Below are 22,205 nucleotides of genomic sequence, written 5' to 3' on the forward strand. Positions count from 1 at the left end.
TTTTCATCATACTGACAGAATTAACATTGGTGATATGAATTACTTAATTTTTTTTACTTTTTATTTTGCGATAATTTTAACCTTAAAAGTTGCGAAAATATTATAGAGAGCTCTCATGTACGTGTAGTACCTAGATGACCCATTTGTTTACATTATAACTTATTGTAATCATCTTTCTACATACTCCGTAACATACACTTTAGTTCTCTCTCTCTCTACCTCTGTCTCCCCCACCTCCCCTAGTTGGTTCAATTTTCTGATCCACTTGAGAGTAAGTTGCAGGTAAGATATCTCTGTACTCCCTAATACAAAAAGGACAATCTCTACATAACTATAGTACAGACATCAAAATTAGGAAGTTAACATTGATATCATACTACCACTTAGTCCATAGATTCCCATTAACATTTCCCTAGTTATTCCAGTAGTGCTTGCTGTCGGATCTAGTCCAGGGCATGTGCTGCATTTTGCTGCCGAGCCTCTTCAGTCTCCTTCCACATGAAAAAGTTGTATTGTGTGTATGTTTTTACTGACCGTGCTATTTTCAGTAGTACAGGTGAGTTGCTTTGTAGAATGTCCTCAGTGTGGGTTGCCTGATATTTGTTCTTCATATGATTTAGGTTATACATTGACAGAAATATTCTAGAAGTGATGCTAGGGTCTTCATGCGTCATATCAGGAGGCTCATGATATGGTAATCTTAACTTTCATCACTTCTTGAGATGTCTTTCAGGTTCCTCCATTAAAAAGTTAATAAGTATGTTTGTTATGCTTATTAATAAGTATTCAGTAGGGAGATACTTGAGATTATGTTAATGAAAGCAGTTCCTTACTTTCTGGCATATTCTAGGTTCATTTTGTATTTCCCTACACCAGCCCTTAAATAAGCCACTTTGTCAATGACCTCTTTCTCTTTTTTAAAATTTTCTTTTTATGTGGGGATTGGGATTTGTGCATTAGTTGTGCTGTTGGGGTGTTTCTGTTCCTATGTCCTCACAAAGAATAGAGGCACACACACACATTTATGTCTGTATTTCACCTAACTTCTTTCTTCTTTTTTCCCTTTGTTCCTTTTTTCCTCCCTTCCTTCCTCCTCCCCTTCCTTCCTTCCTTCATCTGTCTGTCCCACCAATAATTTCCCAAGTCCTGTGTAGTACTGCAGAGTTCATTTTAGTTTTCTCTTATCATATATTTTACTCCCTTCTACAGTGGTTCCTACTACTATTCAAATAAATCTTCCGTCACACTAACAGCTTGGACAACCCATGCTGGGCCCCGCTGCTGTCACCACTGTCTTCTCCACCCCCGGGAGTTTACCTTGCTTGGCTTTGTCTGAAGTTTTGGAGGCTAAAAATCCATTTTTCAGGAATGAGAGAGGGGGGAAGCTTTATCTTTAATGTAATTGCTGATATATTTGTGTGATCTGCCATCCTATTTGTTTTCTTACGTCCCATCTATTTTTTTCTCCTTTCTTGCCTTTTGAATTAGTCAGCATTTTCTATTTTAGTTTGTCCCTGCATTTGCTTATTAATTGTGCATTCTTTTAAAAATTCAATTAGTGGTTACCCTGATAAATTGAGAATGCATTAGAGATTGTGACAATGTCCCCAACTTAATGCTACTTTTGGATTTTCTATGTGCTGTTTTTTAGATATAAAATTACCTTTTATGAAGTTAAATCAGTCTTGTTTTCCTTGGTGTCATTCTTACAAAGTTCTTTCCTCAGTTCAAGGTTACATATTGACCTCTATTTTCTCCCAAAACTTTTATGGCTTGGCTTTTTTAAAAAATAGGAATTACATTTGAATGGTAATTATTGGCTTGTTGATTTTGGCCTCCTATGAGTCATGTGTTGGATATAGTAGCTATAGTAATTGGTGAGTTTTCAAATGTGTACTTACCATAGAAAAACTACATTCTTTTGCAGATTGGGTGGGGCAGATTTCTTGATGGAGTTTGTATTTTAATAGAGATCAATAATATTTTTCTTAAGTAGAAAAAAAGTAAAGTAGTAAGCAGGGAGTAATAGGAATACTGGTTAGGAAGGTCTCTGTGAGGAAAGGTATTTGAAGGAGGTAATTTACATGGGAGAGAATGGCTGTCCTGGGGGAAGAGCCTTCCAGGCCAAGGGAGCAGCAGAGACTAAAGAGGGAATGTACTTAGAGAGAGCGGCTGGGTTAGAAGGAGTGGGTAGAAAAGTGGAAGACTAAGAATGGTTGCTAGGAAACAGATTATGTATTGAGTTGGCCAAAATGTTCATTTGTTTTTTCCCCATTAAATGGCTCCATTAGCACTTAGTTGTCTTTAACTTCATTCAAAACCATCTTGTTAAATTGTTTTCTGACAGCTGCCACATCAGCGTGCATTAAAACAAACAAACATCAAAATTGGTAAATTTTTGTATAGCCATTTATATGTTGAAGATGGAGAAAATAAGCAACATTTTTTGCAATTATACTTTATTATTTCAAGAAAGGTAAAAATGAAACTGAAACGCAAAAAAAGATTTATGCAGTATATGGAGAGGGTGTTGTGACTGATGGAACATGTCAAAAGTCATTTGTGAAGTTTTGTGCTGGAGATTTCTCGCTGGACCATGTTCCACAATCAAGTGGAGCAGTTGAACGTGATACCAACAAATTAAGACATTAGTTGATAGCAGTCAACGTTGTACCATGTGGGGGATAGCCAACGTACTCAAAATATCCAAATCAACAAAGTTATTGTTGAAAATAAAAAATGTGTCTTTTATTTTACTGAAAAAAACTAAACAGACTTTTTGGCCAACCCAGTAGAGTCCTGTAGACCAAAATGAGGACTTTGGACTTTATTCAAATGGGGATGGGAAGTTACTGGAGGATTTTGAGCACAAGAGTGACTTGATCTGAATTTTTCAAAGGATCTCTGTGGAGAAGAGATTGTAAAGAGGGGACGAGAGGGAAAGCCAAGAGATCGATTGGAATCATGCATTCTTGTAGGTGACGGACTACAGTGGTGCAGTAGCACTGGTGGGGGGGGGTGGAAACTCGTTTGTTAGTGAAGTGCTAGACTGAAGTGGTTCTCAGGGGCAATTTTTGTCCTCCAAGGGACATGTGGGTAATCAGTGTCTGATGACATTTTTTGGTGTCATAACTCAGGGGGTGCCACTGGCATCTGGTGAGTAGAAGTCAGGGGTGTTGCTTAATGATCTCCATAGGATAGCATCCACACCAAAAAATTGGCTGTTCTAAAATATCAGTAGTGCTGAGGTTGAGAAACTTGCTCTGTGGAGATACAGTGTAAGGTAGAAAAATTACAGTCCTGCGTTCATAAAGCTCGCAGTCTGTACTAGACATTGTATGCAGTGGGCGTATGTGGCAGTGTACCCAGTGCCAGCTTGTGAGAAAGTGACGTACAAAGTTAAAGAATAAAAGTTACCCATACTTTTAAAAGGGTTGTTGGTTGGTTTGGCATAAAAAGTGTTCAAACCAAGGGAAAAGTATATATGAAGATCTAGAAGTAGGAGAAGGCTTCTTTGAACAGAGCCTTTGGAGATGGTAGAGCCTTTGGAGCGGGACAGAATTGAATGGGAGTGTGAAAGTTAAGTCTCGGTGAGGGGTTTGTGACACACGGTTCAACAGTTTGTATTTTACATCTTGAGAGCTGCTGAGGACATTGCTCTCTGTTGTCTTGCTAGAAAGTTGCTGTTGTCTGGTTTTTGCGGAGTTTCTATCTTGGTACTGGCCAAATAATCATCTTTTAAAAATCTGTTTTCCATAAATTATAAACATAAATGGAACATGTAAGTCCTGGCTGGTGTAGCTCAGTAGATTGAGCGCGGGCTGCGAATCAAAGGGTCTCCAGTTCAATTCCCAGCCAGGGCACATACCTGGGTTGTGGGCCAGGTCCCCAGTGGGGGGCGTGTGAGAGGCAACCACACATTGATGTTTCTCTCCCTCTTTTTCTCCCTCCCTCCCTCCCTCTCTCTCTAAAGATAAATAAATAAAATTTTAAAAACATATTTAAAAAATAAAAAATGGAACATGTAAAATGTTTGATTTTGTTCTAAGCATTAGCAAGTTCTGAATTCTCCTTTTCTATTTTAAATAAATTAAATAACTACTTAGGTGTCAAAAAACCTGTAAGACTTTTTATTTACTCTCCTTCAAATTTTTATCCATCCATTTCTTTTATTTTTCTATAATAGTATTAATACATTTCATATTATTTTTAGATAAAATTAGATCAAAAATCTCTTTTCCATGTAGCTGTGCTATGTTCATAGGCATAATTTTTAGTGATTTTAAAGCATTTCACTAGTGACTGGCTATACCAAAAATTTCCCTTTATTTTTAGACATTTAATTTGTTCCAGATTTTGCTTTTATGAGTAAAGCTACAATGAGTTACATGTATGCAAATAACTTTTTATATTACCTTTTTTTTTTTCATGTGATAGCAAGGTAAGTTTACTATTTATATTTTAACATAGGTACTACCAAATAGTAACTCATTTTACCTCTCTGTGAATACTAAGTTACCACATTAATTTAGGAACTTTCTTTTAAAACCTACAGAAATTATGGAGAAGTCTGGTGAGGAAGGAATGCCTGATCTTGCCCATGTCATGCGCATCTTGTCTGCAGAAAATATCCCAAATTTGCCTCCTGGGGGAGGTCTTGCTGGCAAGTAAGTAGAACAAAAAGAACTAATTTTGAGTTTGTTTATAATGAATAATTAAATAATTTTGGGTAAGCAGTACATCAGTTACCCAAAGATGAAACGGGTTGATGGTTCTTTCACTAGAGTAGAATTCTAAAATTTTATCCCAAAGAGATTTTTTTAAAGGAATTATTTATCATACTCTGAGGATGAAGGTCCTAAATCTTTCCATGGTAATTGAGAGCAACTGTATTATGCAGATCAAATTCTGAGTGCAGTGTAGAGACTGTTCTTGGCAGTTTGTGTGGCAGTTAATTTTTGTTACGTCAGAGATGCAGTATTATTTTAAATACTCAGGAGTTTAATCATTGTAATTAATAAAACTAAAGCATTTTTTTTCAGGCGCAATGTTATTGAAGCTGTTTATAGTAGACTGAATCCACATAGAGAAAGTGATGGGGTAAGTTTTGTTTTATTTCTTAAGCATTTTAATAATTTTATAATATAAATATTACTAGATACGAATATATTCACATGATGAAATCCATAATAAGTTATTACTGCTTTTCATTTTAAGGAGTCAGTTAAAGTTTAAGGAACTGTATTGAAATGGAGGTAGAGGTGAAGTTCTATTTTATAGGTAGGTTTGCTGTTACTTAATGGGTATCAAATACCTTTTTGTTCGAGCTATGCTTACTTTTTCCCTGTTTGTCTGCCTTCTCTTCTCCTTCTCCCTAAATCTTAATTTTGAGGCAAGGAACGTGCTTTTAAAAATCTTAATTTCTCGCCCTGGCTGGATATAGCATCCCCATACACCAAGGCTGCGGGTGTGATCCCTATTCAGGACATATACATAAATCAGCTAGTGAATGTATAAATAAGTGGAACAACAAACTGATGTCTCTCTCCTTTCTTCCTTCCCTTTTCTCTAAAAATCATTCAACAAAATGATTAAATATCTCAGTTTTTCCTTTGGCAGGCTTTTATCATCACTAGGAGTTAGCGATAGTGAATGAGTTGTGATTTTACTTATTTTTAAAATTTTATTTATTGATTTTATTTACTTATTTTTAGAGAGAGAGGAAGGGGGAGAGAAAGAAAGGGAGAGAAGCATCAAAAGTGTGCTAGCCTCTTGTGCACCCCCCAACTGGGGCCTTGGCTAGAGCTCACATGTGTGCTCTGACTGGGAATTGACCCTTTGTTTTGTGGGCTGGCTGTTTATTGATTTTAGAGAGACATCAATTTGTTGTTCCTCTTATTGATGCATTCGTTGGTTGATTCTTGTATGTGCCCTGACTGGGGAAGGAACCCACAACCTTGGTATGTTGTGGCGATGCTCTAACCAACCACCCTGCTTCCCCGGCCAGGGTGAATGGGTTGTTATTTTAATGTCCAGACTTCTCACTGCCCCTGTGTACCCAGGTGGGCATCTGAGGGTAATTCTCTTTCTGATCTTACTGTGCTGTGGGTTTATGTGTTTAACCGACATCATCGTTTTTCCTTGTGCCCTCTTGTGTCTCACAGAGCAGAGCTCTTTATCCCTTTACCTTCCTTTGAAATACTGATAAGCTGTCAACCACTCTAGTTTTTGTTTGTCTGTCTGTCTGTTTTATGGTTTGTTTTATTTTAGGATTAGTTACCAGGAGACAAAATAATGTCTTTTTTTAAAAATTGCCCTAAATTTGAAAATCAGTAATTCGAATAAGTATTTTCTCACAGTATTTTTAAGTTTTTGAACATCTAAAAATGAATAACTGAATTTTTAACATGTATGCTTCAAAGAATTAAGGGAACAAAACTTAGTAATGAAACTTGTTGAAAGAAATACACTTGCCCTCAAGTCTTGAGCTCCTCTTGTCAGGTCTTGAGAGAGACATCAGCCACTGGTAGTAATTATGTATCATCTCAATTGCGTTATTTTCCAGGGTTCATTATTGCACAGCAATATCACGATTTTTTTTTTCTTCACAAGAAAGCGTACTGTCAGGGAAAATCTTACAGTTAATTCATTTAATGGGTTGAACATAAGTGATACTATATATTGATAAAAGAATTTGTGTCTTGGTCTACAGTAGTGATTCTCAGTCTTTCTTTGTGGTGGTTACCTCAGAATATTAAGAATTATATCCAAAGCTGTGAAAATTAATTTTAAAATAAGGATATATCATGTGATACATTTAGAGAATTCTGAATCAGACAATTGATAGGACGTTGGCATAACTAAAAACAGGTAATTGGGAGGTGGAGTGAAGAGTGTCTTACCTCTTCAGCAAGATTATAGGTTCCCCATAGCACCCACCACCATGGTTAGAAGAAGTAAGCCCTCAAAAGTTAGTTGTTGATTCATTTATTAGCCATAGAAGTACTTCTTTTTCTCAGGTATTTGAACTGCAACCCCAGTTTGTAATCTTAAAAAAATTATTATACCTTGCTGAATTTCTTGCTCTCTCAAAAAGTTGTCTTTGTCTCCAAACAAGATTTTTACACTAAATTTCTGTTTAACATATGCCAAGGATTTCTAAACTTTTTTAAAAATAGAAAATACGTTTATATATAGCTTTATAGATAGTATAAATAGGTAACCGAACCTTGAAGCTGAGAGGAAGTGCTCAGGATATGAAACTTGCTCGAAGTATTATTATTACATGACTATTATATGACTGTGTAGTATGGTTATTATATGAATTAAGGAGATGCATATTTGATTACCTTTAGATATAAGCATTCTGTTTATACCAGCAGATCAAACTTCAACAAGTCTACTATGTAATGAATCGATGTAGGGAGAAGACTGGGAAACAAGGCGCGGGCGGTCCCATCCCTACTCTAAATGCAGCTTGCAATGTAGATATAAGTGCACAAGAGTTAAGTAATAATATTTCACATCATTTAGTAAAGAATCAAGAGAAATGACAGTCTAGACTGTGACTTAATTGCCATGTGACTTGTATAAGGACTGCTGGGAAAATCAGATTTTCAGAGAAAAGATAGGCTTTGAGGAATGATTTGCGTGGCAGAAATGAGAGGAGGAGGAGGATAGATAGCTCAAGCAGTGGAGTGGCCAAGAACAAAATATAAACTGTGTTTGAAAGAAGTGATGTGATTTTGAGTGGAATACAGAACTGCTATGGTGAAAAACAAGAATTCAGGATATCAGAGTATTTTCAGAGAGACTTGGAGAAGACTTTTGAACTTTTATATTTTAGATTAAGGTGCCAAAGGAATATCTGGTATTTTAATCTCTTAGAAACATGTGCAGTATTTGATGAAAGATGCTGGACGTTAGGTAGCTGTGAAATAATTGCAGAGATCAGATGATGTGTATAAATTCATTATCAGTAGATAGATACATGGATTAGAGAATTCCCTCTTTGCTATGAAAATTAGCTTGCAGCTCAGGGACTTATTTTGGGAAACATTCTTTCAGAATGATGATAACCTTAGAAAAATGTTGAACTATAATTACAAGTAGTAGAAATGTACTAAAAAATACAAAAGAAACAGAACAAATGAAGGAGTTACAGATGTTTAGTTAAATTATTAGCTCTTGACCTACTGTAGCAGTGAGTTAGGCACAGATGTGCTCCACACATGCGTCTCAGCTTAGATCTGTGCCGGGTGGAAGATGCTGCCAGGAAGTATAGCGGGGCAGGAGCCAGTAGTTAACTTGCAGAATAGGAAAGACTAAAAGTGTGGTAGGAACTCAAAGGAGATGACAGTTGGGATGTATTATAAAAATTAAGCTTTTAAAAATAATAACTTCACCGGGGTGGGGGGAGGGAAGGGGAGAAAAGGCATACAACTGTAATTGAGTAACAATAAAAAATAAATTTAAAAAAATGGGAAAAAAAAATAATAACTTCTAAGAATAATACGAGTCAGAGTGAATCAGAGATACATTTAGATTCCTAAAGTGTCTACTTTATATCATAGATAGAATTGTTCCGATGTAAGTGCCTATAAGCAATACCTTTAGAAATAGGGATTCGTTCATTTTTCTTTATTAAAAAAAACATTTTGGTCAATATTTCAAAAAGCTGAGTTGAATATAAGTAAGAAATTAAATTATTAAAATATATTAAGAAAGCTCACTATTTAGGGTAATCTTATTAAGTTCACTAAATTTATTAGTTCAACTTTTTGGAATGCAAGCAATATTGATGTTTTCCCAACTTTTAAAATCAAAGTCTGTGGAAAAAGAGTCTTGAAGGAATTCTTAATCAAGGAGTTCATGATTCCCCCAAAAGTTTTTGCAAGTATATTTATGTGTGTTCAAACATATTTAAAATAATTTTTTTTTCCTGAATCCTCACCCAAGGATTTTATTACCTTTAGAGAAAGAGGGAGGGAGAGAGAGAAATGTCAATGTGAGAGAAACGTAGATCGGTTGTCTCCCGAAGTACGTGCCCTGACAGGGGTTCTGTGCCCTGATTGGAAATCGCACCTGCAACCCGTAGGTTACGGGACAACGTTCCAACCAACTGAGCCACACTGGCCAGGGCATACATAGTTTTTAAATTATTATTTTGTCTACAATTTTCGTAAGTTCCTCAAAGGAGTCGGACCCTGAAAGAATAATCGCCTACAAGACCAAAAAGAATCAAAGTGCATTTTGGCCCTAAGGTTTTCTTATATTAGGCAGAGCTCTTAGTTCACCCCCCTTTTCTTCTTCTAAAATGCTAGTTTGTGGCCTTCTTTTATTTTTTTCTTCTGTCCATGTCCATGAACTAGTTTGTGTTTTATAACTAGAATATAAATTCTGTGAGATCTGAGACTTCATCTGATTTACTTAAGGCTATAATCCCAGCACCTACAGCAGTACCTGGCAGATGGTGAGAGCTCAGTAAATACTTGTTAAATAAGAAATATTGCCTCCCTTTCTTTCTTACTCCCTTCTCCTCTCTCTGAAAATAAATAAATAAATAAATAAATAAATAAATAAATAAATAAATAAATAAAATCTTAAAAAAAAAATAGTAAAGCTCTGGCTGTTGTGGCTCAGTGGATTGAGCGCTGGCCTGTTAACTGAAGGGTCACCCATTGGATTTCTAGTTAGGGCACATGCCTGGGTTGTGGGCCAGGTCCCCAGTTGGGGGCGTGCGAGAGGCAATTGATTGATGTTTCTCTTGCCTATCAGCGTTTCTCTCTTTTTATTTCTTCCTCCCTTCCCCTCTCTCTGAAAATAAATAAATAAATAAATATTTCAAAGAAATATTTCTATTCATTTCTAGTACTTGCTTGCTAAGAGTACCCTTCAGTCATATGTTTAAAAAATAATTTGAGGTTGCTAATTGGTATAAAAGTGTATTTTCAGAGCTTTATGTTTTCCATGGGAAAATGTTAAATTCTTCCCTCATAGAGGACTTCTAATGCTTTTAAATTAGTATACCACTGATCAAGTAGCTGTATAAGTAAGAACTTGTATTTACTTACCTTCTCTGTGCCAAGTCCTTTACATGCATACATATATACACATATAAAATTATAGGCAATCTCCATAACACCCTTTTTGTATAAGACTAAGAATCAGTGAGATGAAGTAGCTTGCCCGGGTCGCAAAGCTACATAAATCACGTAGCCAGATTTGAATCTAAGAGTAACTCCCCAAACTTCTCTTCACTTCTCTTCTCTTTCATGCTGCCTCTCTAAGCTTTTTCGAGATTACATAAATTTCTGTACCCCACCTCTCTGTATCACCCAAGAAAAATCATTTCCTGTTTTTTTGTGAATCTCATGTTTAATAGTCTTAAGATACTCTGTTTTTAATGAGGAATATTTTATAAAGTTGTTGAAAGTCAGCACTCAAGCCCAGTGTTTTAATCCATTACTTTGCATTTAAATACACATTTTTATTTATCCTGATACAGAACATTTTTAAGGCATTTGGATTTTTGAGGAGAAGAATGATACAGCAAAAGCCCCAAAGAATCTCCATACTGTTTATGCATCGAGTGTTATATACAATTTTCTTTTTTATTTAGGCTGCTTGTTACATTTTTACATCACAGTCTTAGAGCTTTATGAATAGTAGAATTTTATAAATTGTTTCTTGTTTACTTTTGCACTGGGGAAAGCATTTTCATGGAGAGGACCCACAGTACTTGAAAACGCACTAACTGTAATCACTATTTCTTAAGGTATGATTTAACATACCACTTCTTAGCTGTGTGGTCTTGATCGTTTTAAGTGACTCTGTAAAATTGTTTCACATTAATTAAATTTTACATAATACTTGCAAATCACATCTAATTTATTAGGTTCTTCAATGGTCATTGTTAATTGTGTCTCATGAAGTCACATTTCAGAATCTTTAGTTCTAAAAATATTTTTTAGTTGACAAGCAGGGCATAGGACTTCACAAAAAATTCAGTATATACTAGCATAGTAAATACCCTAGTATCCTTTACTTTCCTCCATTGTTTTAGCTATTCATGTGAAGAATTTCCCATATAGCAACTGTATTTTTTTAATGCTGAAATTAATATTAGCTAGTGAAATTTTAGTTTTAAAATATGCTTAGATTTCCCCCCCCTTTTGCTCTATGCCTGATATATGTAGATTCCCATGTCTTCCTGGGTATAAGACAGTATTTTCATAATGAGAGGTTTGATTTTTAAGTTGCGTTAGTCTAGATAATTGTTAAACCTTACAAACAAAAACTGAGAAAAATGTTCTAAATTCCCATCTCCATAATTGACTTACTTTTATTTTGCAGGATAATTTTAACTGTCCTACTTAATATGATTTTTTGTCCTGTAATTCCATTAATCTTTCTGTATCAAGAAAATATATTATCTACTTCAATATGAAATGATTTGTGGTCTAGTTCTACAGTAATTTTAACCAATATTTACTTAGTAAGTTTATTTATATGGGGCACTTACTGTGCAAAAACTTTTACTTACCCTAATGTATTCAACAAGCAGCCAGAGGGACATCGATGTTAATTACACCTGCACACAAATCTGAGCTCTGTCAGTTACTTCTGTTGTCACCCTGATGAATACCTTAAATCTGTCTGAGCCTTAGTTTCTTCACCTACAAAAGTCAGGGTTGCAGTGCCTATTACTTAGGGTACCTGTGAGGATTAAATGAGTTAATGCATATCAAGTTCTTAGCACAAACATTAATTTTCCTTTCCTAGAGGGTAGGGAGGATACAGAAAGCAATATGAAATTATCTTTAATTCAGTGAACTAATGGAGACACTTGTGAACAGTTGCAAGAATTAATTGCCATAATAGATGTGTAGACATGGTATGCTATGTATGTATGAATTCAGGTAAAGAAAGTACAGCTAAGTAATAGGTTCCTTTTTTGATACTAATGAAAATCCATGGAAGGGTTATGTAACATAACTTTGAAGAATCAAATGAAATGGCTGGGGAACGCATTTCAGCCATCTATCATCTATCTGGTACAATAGGGAAATACAATTTGCTTTAAGATAAAATGACTCTTAAATGTGGTTAATAGCTGAAGTTCTTTTCAATTCAGTGGTTCTGTGATGCCAGCCATTATAAATCCATCCCTACTTAATTTAGTTTGGTTTTATGTGTTTTTTAAAAAGCAACTACTCCTGAAGTACTGCTACTAAACAGCAATGCACAGAAATATAGATGATTACTGTAATAAGAAAGGTGTCAGATGGAGAGTGAGATGCACTTCTCCTTTGAATCTACCAAAACTGACGGAAACACAACCAACATAACAACCTTTAATCCAACCTTTTCAGTAAGTTCAAGTAGGTAGAGTTATGGGTGCCCAACCTTTTGGCACTTCTGCACCACACTGGAATAAGAAGAGTTGTCTTGGACCACACAGTAAATACATTGTGGTGTGTAATCACAAAAAAAGTCTTAACAGTTTTGTGCTGGGCTACATTCACAGCCACCCTGGGCTGCCTGCGGTGTTGGACACCCCTGGCGTGGTCCTCAACCTTGTATACCAGAATCATCTGGCAGCCTTTTTTTTTTTTTTTTTTTAATTTTATTATAAGTCACCCCAACCTGCTGAATCTGGATATCATGGGATGGAACTTTGGTATCTGTATCATTTTTGAAAGCTACACAGGTGATTCTGATGTAAAAACCATGGTTGACCATCACTTTAGCTGTGTGTAAGTCAGCTGCCTGATTGAAGCGGATTTTGTTTCAATGTCAAAAAAAAAAAATAGAAGTTTTTTATTTATATATATAAATAGGGAGTTTTTATTTTGAGATTTTCTTTTGGGAATGGGGGTAGTTTTATGCCCTTCATTACAAATTCTTTGTGATATACCATTAAGTAGAAAATTAATTGCCTTTTGGAAGATCTGATTAAAGACTGATAAGGTTTATGATTAGTAAGCACTTATCTCATTGTTCCATCTTAACCTTTCCTAAAAAGATTCAAATGAGAAATTTTACTTAAGGAAACCTATTTATTTAATACAGAAGGAAAGGTAAATACAGAAGATCTTAACAGAGAGTACATTTTATTATGTTCTCTCCACACACATTTTGCTAATTAAAAAAAAAAAGTTATTTTGACAGTTAATATGCTTGATGTAGAAAATTGGAGACTTTAAAGAAAACAAAGCATCTGTAACTTCATTACCCATCATGATTATTTACACATGGGTGGGTCAAAGTGGGTTTGCATTCAGCCAGCTCCGGAGACACTGGGGCTCACCCAAGCAGGCCCCTGAAATGCAGGTGTAAATAACGTAGGCCGGCAAATTGAGCAGTTACAAGATGGTACCTGAGTGCACTGTGCCAATATGCCATCCTTTTGAGGTAATGTGATCATCAAAACCTGCATGTCTTTTTCCGTACGACCAACTCTGAGCCCACTCTTGCCCACCCGTGTGTTGCTGTGTTTCTCTTCCACCCAGGCAGTTTACATACGATATCCTAAAATGAACAGATACACAATCGTGTACATATACGTACGCTATAGTTATCTTTTGCTTTTTGCCCAAGGGTACTTTTTATAAAAAAGTGTTCAAGTACTCTCATTTTTCTAGTAAACATTGTCCTGTATTGTGTGGCTGTATTAGTATTACCTTTGTTGTAGAATTGTAGAGTAACAGTCTCCAAAGATGTTTAAGAATTTGTGTCAGGTCATCTGTATTAGTTATCATTTTTCTACTTCATTTTCCTAACATGATGAAAACTTTCAGAGGTTTTCTTAACAGAAAAATTGAAACGAGCATAGTGAAGACCTTTTACCTAGATTCGACAATTCTTAATATTTTGCCGTATTTGCGTAGTGTGCATGTATACACTACCTTTTTCTCTTTTTGACTGGTCCTTTGACAAGTTGCAGACATCATAGTATTTCATCTCTAAATATTTTGACATGCACCTCTTAAGAATAAGGACATTTTTCTACATAAGCATAATGTTATAACTAAGGAAAGTAATAATACATTTAATATAATTTAATTTCAAGTCCATATGTTCTCAGTTATCCCTAGATTGGTGATTATAATTGTTATTTTGTGTCATGGTCTAATCTGATTGTTAAGTTATCATTCAAGCATATTAAGCAAGTTTTTAATCAAGCCCCTGTTTTTTCCCCTGTTGACACTGAATATGAAGATTCTGAGCCCACTTTTTATAGGATGTCCTATATTCAGGAGCATACGACTATTTCCTTGTGTCCTTTAACTTGATCGTCTGTTCTCTGCTTCCTGTAAACTAGGAATTCGCTTTATTAGATTGATATTAAACATTTTTGTCAAAAACACAGGATGTGGCTCTGTATTCCCTAGTTCTCAAATCAGGAGGCACATAATTTAAGATTGTCTGGCTTTTACTCTTTCTTAACTGTGATCAGCTTGGATGTTAGAGCTTGTTCTTAACAAGATGAAGTAGCTAGTATTGTTGAAACCTGTAAATTTCCCGAAATTTATTAAAGTATAAAAGGATGAGGAGTTTGCTATTCATACCTTATTATAATGTTTAAAATAATTCGTCTGTTTTTACAGATGTTTTATTAAACTCTTTAAAGACAAATATATAAATAAAATTTTTAGCCACGAACACTTTAGTATTTCCCAGAAATCCAGTTGGAGTTTATGTAGTTTAACATTTTCTATCTCCTATCCAACCTGTCATTTAGCAGAAATGATGGAGAAACTAATGTCTAATGGCCTGCTTTTCTGTCCTGTCCTGTTGCTTTACACACTAATTTTCTTTTATCCTAAGTCATGATAGCCAATTGTTGTATTTTTTAAGTAAGTCAGTAGTTTTATTTAGGAAATGCTTGTGTTGCTGTTGAATTCTAATACAGTAAACTTCAGCTTGAACTTCAAATTATAATGTGAAATAATAGAAACTAGTTAATGGTAATTTGCTAAAAATAATGAGATATTTCAGTTGGAAATTTTTATTATTTGATATAAGACTTAATACTTATTTAATGAAATGTTCTCATGCTTAGACTGTGTTAACTCATGGTAGAAAAATGAGTGTTTTGCTGTGATGTTTTGAAATACATGTGATATCCTAGTTTGTCTACTGACACTGGGGTCTTGAATCTTAAAAAAAGGCCTCCGATGAAGCAGAGGAAAGTGGATCACAGGGAAAATTGGTGGAAGCTCTCAGGCAAATGAGAATTAATCATAGGGGAAACTACCGACAACTTCTGGAGGAGATGCTGACTAGTTACAGGCTAGCTAAAGTAGAGGGAGAAGAAAACCCTGCTGAAGAACCAGCTGCTACAGCTACTTCTTCGAACATTGATGCTGGAAACCCAGTGGCAATGCAGGAAAGCCATACTGAGTCACAAAGTGATCTTGCTGGCTTAGACAGCTGTAATGAAGATGCAGGGACAAACATGGGCGGTGAAAAAATATGACTTGACTTTGTGCTAATATTTTTGTGATCTTTGATTTGATAGTTTTTACTTAGGAAGTATAATGTATGCATTTCTATAACCGTTTTCTTATTTGAATCTTGGTAAACTAGTTTTATTATAGTCACATAGCCTTGTTTTTTAATGAGGCCTTTGCATACACCTTTATCAGATAGTTTAAAATTGACTATTTATAGTACTTTGAACTTAATAAAATTATGTCATTTCATATTGTATGCCAGAAATGAGGCTACCAGTTATTAAAGTCAGTAAATTCATACTAGATAGGATTAAAGATTACTGATTAGCAAGATTACAATATGTTGTGGAAAGACTTGTTAATGTAGAATTACACTGTTTCATATTATTTTACATTTTAGTATACTCATAGTTAGCTTTGTAATAAATTTGTATTTTCTTTAGTGATTTTAGTTCTTTAAACAATGGCAGATGTGACCTGTAATACTTTTTTCAAGGATGATTATTGGTGTGTTCTTTGACTTGTTTGTATTTTACATCTCTGTAGTTTTATTTTTAGAAGTTCTGAGCTATTGGATGTGTGGTTATTTTTCCTTCCTGTGTATTCTTTATGAAAGATAATTTTTGAAAATCCTGTGTATTATTCGTATAGCATTGGTTTGTATTTCTGTATAGCCTAACAACATACATCAAAATGTATGTCAACTAAGTGTTCAGAATGAAATTATAAGTGTTTTAAGTCCAAATAAAGCACATGATATGGAATAATCTGTGCATGTTGTACTTATTTAAAAAAATTTTTAAAGTTTTGTTACATTGGAAAAATGCCCATTAGAAATTCATTTGTATTTATATAAAACTCAGAAAACTTTTGGCTTGGCTTTTCTTCATTAACTAAAAGATTTTGAGAAGTCTTACTTAAAGAAAATCTAGTCTGTTTTTTATCCCCTTTTGTGGTACGAAATACTAATCTTTGGGCAGAGCAAACACACACAGATGTGTCAGAAAATTGCCATCACGGCTTTTTAAAGATCACAGGACTGTCAACGTTGCTCTGTTTATCAGATATTAATAAATGCAAGAATTATGGGGTATTTTAAGTAGTGGTTGATGTGAGTTTTTGTTTTTATTTTAAATACAGATATTAGTCCTGTGAGAAACTTTTAAAACAATTATTTTGTGGCTGTAGGTCATTAACTTTTCTTCTTCATATTTATATTTATCACGTGTCTAAAGTTGCTTAAGGTACCATAAGTTGAAACTTTGGAATCTTCTAAGGTAGCTGATGTTTTGATCTACTTTTTCCAGTGCCGGAGTACTTTTAAGTGGTTTAAGAGGAAGGCATTTGGTGGAAGGGGAGGGAAAACCCAACCAGTTATCTATCTGTGTTAGATAGACCCATGGGTATACACACAATGCACAGTACACCCGCCTCTCTGTAAACATGCCCTTTCAAACAAAGAATGAAGGTAATTTGTTCATCTGATTTTGTTTTCTTTTGCAATTCGATCCAACCTGGAAGTGGTGTAGGTAAATAATAATAATATTCTTCCTTTTTTCTTCCTGTAGGGTGCTGGAGATCTAGAAGACCCATGGTAGCCTTATAAACTTCTAAAATGCTTTTGATTCTGAAAATTGGGGCAAAAACTTTTAATCACAATTTTCTTCAATACAAGGGAAAAATATTCTTGTGGATTCCCAACGTTTTGTGATATGAGCAGAAAATCATTAGCATTTCCCATCATTTGTTCATATTGTGTTTTCTGATAATTGCCACTTGTAGCATTGCCTGTACTACAGTATTTTTGCCAACCTCAGGCATACTGGTTACATCTGTGTTGAACTTTTGGCCCTAGAAACCAACAGTTAATTTTGTCACAAATAACAATTGTGCCTGAGGTGCATGGGAATATAGTTAGCTGTACTCTGAAGATACATTATGGTTTTTTTTTTTTTTAAACAGGACACACAACGTATAAGCATGTAAAAGTAAAGAATTGTATGAGATGTTCTTTTTTTCAGTTCACCAAGTTGAAAGCCTTTTGCAGCTCTGTGGCTTGAAATTTCATTTGAGCAATTTGCTATAGGGTATATATTTATTATTAATTGTTATTTAATTTTTTTTCCAATTTTACCTGTACTACCAAACTGGGTTCTCCATGTCCAAATTGTAATGTTGCCTGCTTTCAGATCCGTGTATTTGGCAATAATACTATAAAACCTGACAAATTTTATGCATGTATCTACTTCATCCTTCAACTCTCACTAGAAAATCTTTGAAACCAAATGGATTAATTTATGGCTATTTATAATTTGCTTTGACATCTCACTGCTACAAATTTTTTAAATGATGAGATTTGCCTTTATAATGTAAATTGTGATTTTGGTTTTACATGTGGTTTTCTATAGTTTTAATTTTTCAGCTTTTAAGATACGACAAGTTTTGTGTAATTTGGTATAATTTTTAATTGTTTACATTATTTTAAAAGCTCAGAATATCACATTGAAATATGACTATAAATACATTTAAAATTATCTATTTTAGATCTAAGGAAATATTACAGAGATATTTTCATGGGTTCAGTAACCCCTTTCATTTTATAACATTGGGCACGGTACAGAGTGGCTGTCACATAAGGTACTTGAAGATTATTAGTTTAATTCTATTTTTACAATAACCTTGAATTCTTGAATTCTTTTTGAGTTTTGCATGTATCCAATTAATGCTGAACATGAAGAGTAAAATATTTATCTAAAAGCTACTGGGGTAGGAGAAGCAATGAATGTATCCATTTGTAACATGGTTTACATGTGGTGGATGCTTTGTAAACATTTTCCTGTATGTTTAAATTGTGTTTCAGCAGGATGTAATTGCCCTTGTGTATAGTTAAAATGAGTCATCATCTGGTCCTATGTGAAATGGAATTCATGGTATTTTCTGTAACATTTTCCTGACACTGTTTCTGGAGAGTCACACATTTGAATACAAACAGCTTCCTTGATCATTTGATTTATTGTGCACCTGATTTTTGGTCTAAAAAGAATTATTGCCACAGTATATTTTATTTATTCTTTAGATTTTAGCCTTGTAAGTTAAAGTGCTTTACATGATGATGTTAAAAGCTATTTGTCCCTTTACTGGGTTTGGGGGGCTGTTAAAAGATAGGGAATGAAGAATGCAGAATGGTTTATTGTTCAACTGTCCACTCTGATCCAATCCTGTACTGATAGTACCTTTCCAGTATGATATTGTGATGTTTTATACAATGCAGTGAACATAACCAACTTGTTACCTAAATAAAGAATTGATAAAAACAGTGTGACATATTACTATTTGGTATGATTTTTAAAATGAAAGTCCAGTTTTGAATGTTATTTTAAACATTTTATATAGTTAAAATATTGTGAAATGTTTCATATGGAACTGTGTAGGCGAATTATAATTCCAGGGAAGAATTAACCAAACTTAGAGGACAATACCAATCAAACCCTTCTCTACTCCCAAAATATTTTTTATACCACTGTAAAAAAATCTTTGGTAGTTTAGTGGCCCTTGAAATACAAGTAACATGTGAGTTAGCAAAAGGAAAACTTACTTAGTTTACTAATATCAATTTACTAGTCCACCTCTTCTCAAATATTTTGATCTCAAGAACTACTTACATTCTTAAAGACAGAAGATCCCAAAGAACTTCAGCTTTTGTGGATTAATATTTACTGCATTAGAAAAGAAAACCATTACCTGTTAACATAAATAGCATTGTTTTATAAAAACAATTATTTTCCGAAACTAAAGAGTACTGGCTTTTGTTTTGCAAATTGGCTGGATTCTTTTATCTGCTTCTGCATTCAACCTGTTGCAGTGTGACACTTTGTTTGAAATACAGGAAGAAGTTGGCCCCAAGGTTGTGGGTTATTGTTAAGCTGAAATATATGAAGAAGTCTGACCTCACACACATAGTATTTAAAAGAGTATTTCAGTAGCCTCAGGTCATGGTGAATATTCCTCTTTGATACATTTATCAAAACTTCAGAATTGGTGGTTTCTTGAAGGTTATTTGCAATGTGAGAAGATCTGGAACTATTACTCAGCTTTGTACTATGTTACATTAAAATCCGTTTTGATCTTCCTGCACTCTGAATGGATCTTCTACTTTTGCATGATTTAAAAATGTGTATTAGTCATTTGGAAAATACTGGCTCATTGAATTATGCAGTTCTTTAGAATATCAACATGTTATTACTATGCAATACTTGAAAGTCTTTGGTTAATGTAAACTGATACCTTAAGAAAAGTCTTAAATGTCGGGAAGCTGCCGAGCTCGTGGGGATGGATACAGATTTTTTTAAATTCTAATTTTCATTTGGAAGGTGAAATTTTATCATTGGCAACAAATATTGTCGGTTGCTTTCCATAACTGATAGGCTTGCTTCATTCATTTTCGAGAAAATATCTGCTGAATAACTGTAGTCTGTCAGTCTGTCTTGCAAGTAAAAATTGCACTCCACGAAGTGTGGCTGGTTCAGGGCACCTCTCGAATAATAGTGTGAGATAACCTCTGTACTCAGCATCTGCAGAACCAGCACTCCCCATTTCACCATCTAGCCCATTAAAAAGAGGTGAACTCAAGGACGGAGTTGTAATGAAATTAACGGTTACTGCTTAGTCAAGACGTTAACTGAAAGGGGCCATTTCCCCCTTTTTCCTTGTGAGTGCGGGAATGAAGGTACAATAATGGCTAATTTGGTTGGTGCTGTGTTTATTTGTGCTCAAGCGTCTGCCGTTTTACCCACCATTTCTTTCGCACAATCAGGGCAAGCTTCAATACTTCGAAAAAGAATAAGTATTAGTATTAATATTAATAATAAGAAAATAGTTTTGATTTCATGTGCCTCCTTAAAAGTTCCCCTGGGTCCCGTACTTTCAGAATTGCTGCCCTTCTCCTTTTGGTGACTGACCAGTCATTTACTCCAAGCATCACAGCATAACAGTAAGTGAATGTTAAGATAGACAAATGGGAGGGAATTTACTTGGCAGGGCAGGGGAGGAGGGTTATACCGGTGTTGTTATGCTGACACAAAGAAAGATGAAGGTGGAATCTCGAGCATTGTATTTTTCTCTCAGAATGTTAACTTCAATGCATTTCAACCTGGAAAACTCATGATTTAAGGTTAAACTTCACAATAGAGTTTGATTTTTGAATGGCATGGATTCTGGTCATTTTAATCTTAGATATCTTCAATTACTGTAGATTTATGTTGTTAAAAAGAACTCACTTCTGATAGAATTTTTAATCAGTCATTCTGCTATGGCTGAGACATCACATCAGGTCAGCCAGATAAACACAGGACTTTTTTTTTTTTTTTTTTTTTTAAAGATTTTATTCATTCATTTTTAGAGGGGAAGGGAGAGAGAAAGAGAGGGAGAGAAACACCAATGTGTGGTTGCCTCCCACGCACCCCCCGCTGGGGACCTGGCCCGCAACCCAGGCATGTGCCCTGACCGGGAATCGAACCAGTGACCCCTTGCTTCGCAGGCCGACACTCAATCCACTGAGCCACACCAGCCAGGGCTAAACACAGGACTTTTTAATAATTACGTGGATCAGGGCTTTATGCTGAAGGGGTTTTTTGTGGTTTTTGTTAGATTCTTCATTTTTCTGACTGTTGAACGAGGTGAGGGAGAGCTACCATGTAGGTGTTATTTTGTCTAATTATGAAGCTTGGTACTTACAACGTTTCCCTAAGATACTTACTACTTGAGTTTTTGTTTTTAAATGTTTGTATAGCCAGATGTCACTGCAACTTGTTACCGAGTCGGTTTTATTTCGGGGGTCTGGGATCCAGTGTTTCTTCATAGTGCTGTCTGGCTTTCCAACCAGCCACCTAGGGACTTAGTCCTCATAAGGAGCCATAGCAAAATGTAAAACCAGGATGAAGGTGGCATTACCCATCTTGAAAAGCTCAATTTGGTTAGGCTTCGTATTACCTAATGTAGTAAATATTAAAATATCAAGTTGCATATTTTGAGGTTTATTTTTAAAATAACATCTCATTTTGAAGGGAAACAAAGAACCTAAGCATTTCTTCACATTTAGTTTACTACTAATAAAAGTATAGTTTATTCCCAAGAGTCAACTTCTTTTTCCTTTTTCTTTTTTTTTGGTTAAAGATTTTATTTGTTTGTTTCTCTCTAGGGAAAGGAAAGTTGAAAGAGAGGAAGAGAAACATTGATCAGCTTTGTCTCACATACTGGGACCAAACCCTCAACCCAGGCACAGGCCCTGACTAAGAATCCACCCAGCGACCCTTTGCCCAGTCATCTGAGCCACACCAGTCAGGGCCAAGAGCCAGTTTCTTAATGCTAAATGTAGAAGTGCTTACAGAATTACACTGTCATTGATGGAGATTATAATGAGTTGACTTTTCTACATGAAAACGATGGTGCTGTCATGCCCCTGACTCCCCGCCCCCTTTTTTTTCTAACTGGGCTTCAAAATGGCTTTTTGTAACAAGAAATAGTCAGTTGGGGGAAATGTTTTTATAATATTAGCCTAACATTTGAGCCAGAAATTAGTATTACTAATTTATATTCCAAACTAAGCTACCTGAAATATTTGGTGGAATGAGACCCTACATAAGTATTCTGACATTATAAACCAAGTTTTTGTTTCCAAACAAATTAGTCATCCAGGAAGAAAATGTATATGTATATTCTAAAACCTTTGGAAGAACACAGTTGAAC

The 22,205-nt window shown here is 35.0% G+C and overlaps 1 protein-coding gene across 3 annotated transcripts in view; it reads left to right on the forward strand.

The window, feature by feature from the left end:
* The window catches only part of PPM1B (protein phosphatase, Mg2+/Mn2+ dependent 1B), a 61,190-nt gene extending 42,415 nt beyond the window's left edge, over nt 1–18,775 (forward strand). For 2 of the 3 annotated variants that reach the window (XM_024552870.3, XM_024552872.3), the window contains exons 4-6: nt 4,556–4,667; nt 5,043–5,100; nt 15,176–16,228. In XM_024552870.3, the coding sequence (XP_024408638.1) occupies nt 4,556–4,667; nt 5,043–5,100; nt 15,176–15,484 (479 nt within the window). In that variant the 3' untranslated portion in view covers nt 15,485–16,228. Of the gene's footprint in view, nt 1–4,555; nt 4,668–5,042; nt 5,101–15,175; nt 16,229–17,029 lie in introns of those variants that run through there. The other variant, XM_024552871.3, reaches the window with a different exon arrangement.
* The last annotated feature ends 3,430 nt before the right edge of the window (nt 18,776–22,205 follow it).

Source organism: Desmodus rotundus, chromosome 5 (assembly GCF_022682495.2).
Source record: "Desmodus rotundus isolate HL8 chromosome 5, HLdesRot8A.1, whole genome shotgun sequence".
In the NCBI taxonomy this organism is placed as follows: domain Eukaryota; kingdom Metazoa; phylum Chordata; class Mammalia; order Chiroptera; family Phyllostomidae; genus Desmodus; species Desmodus rotundus.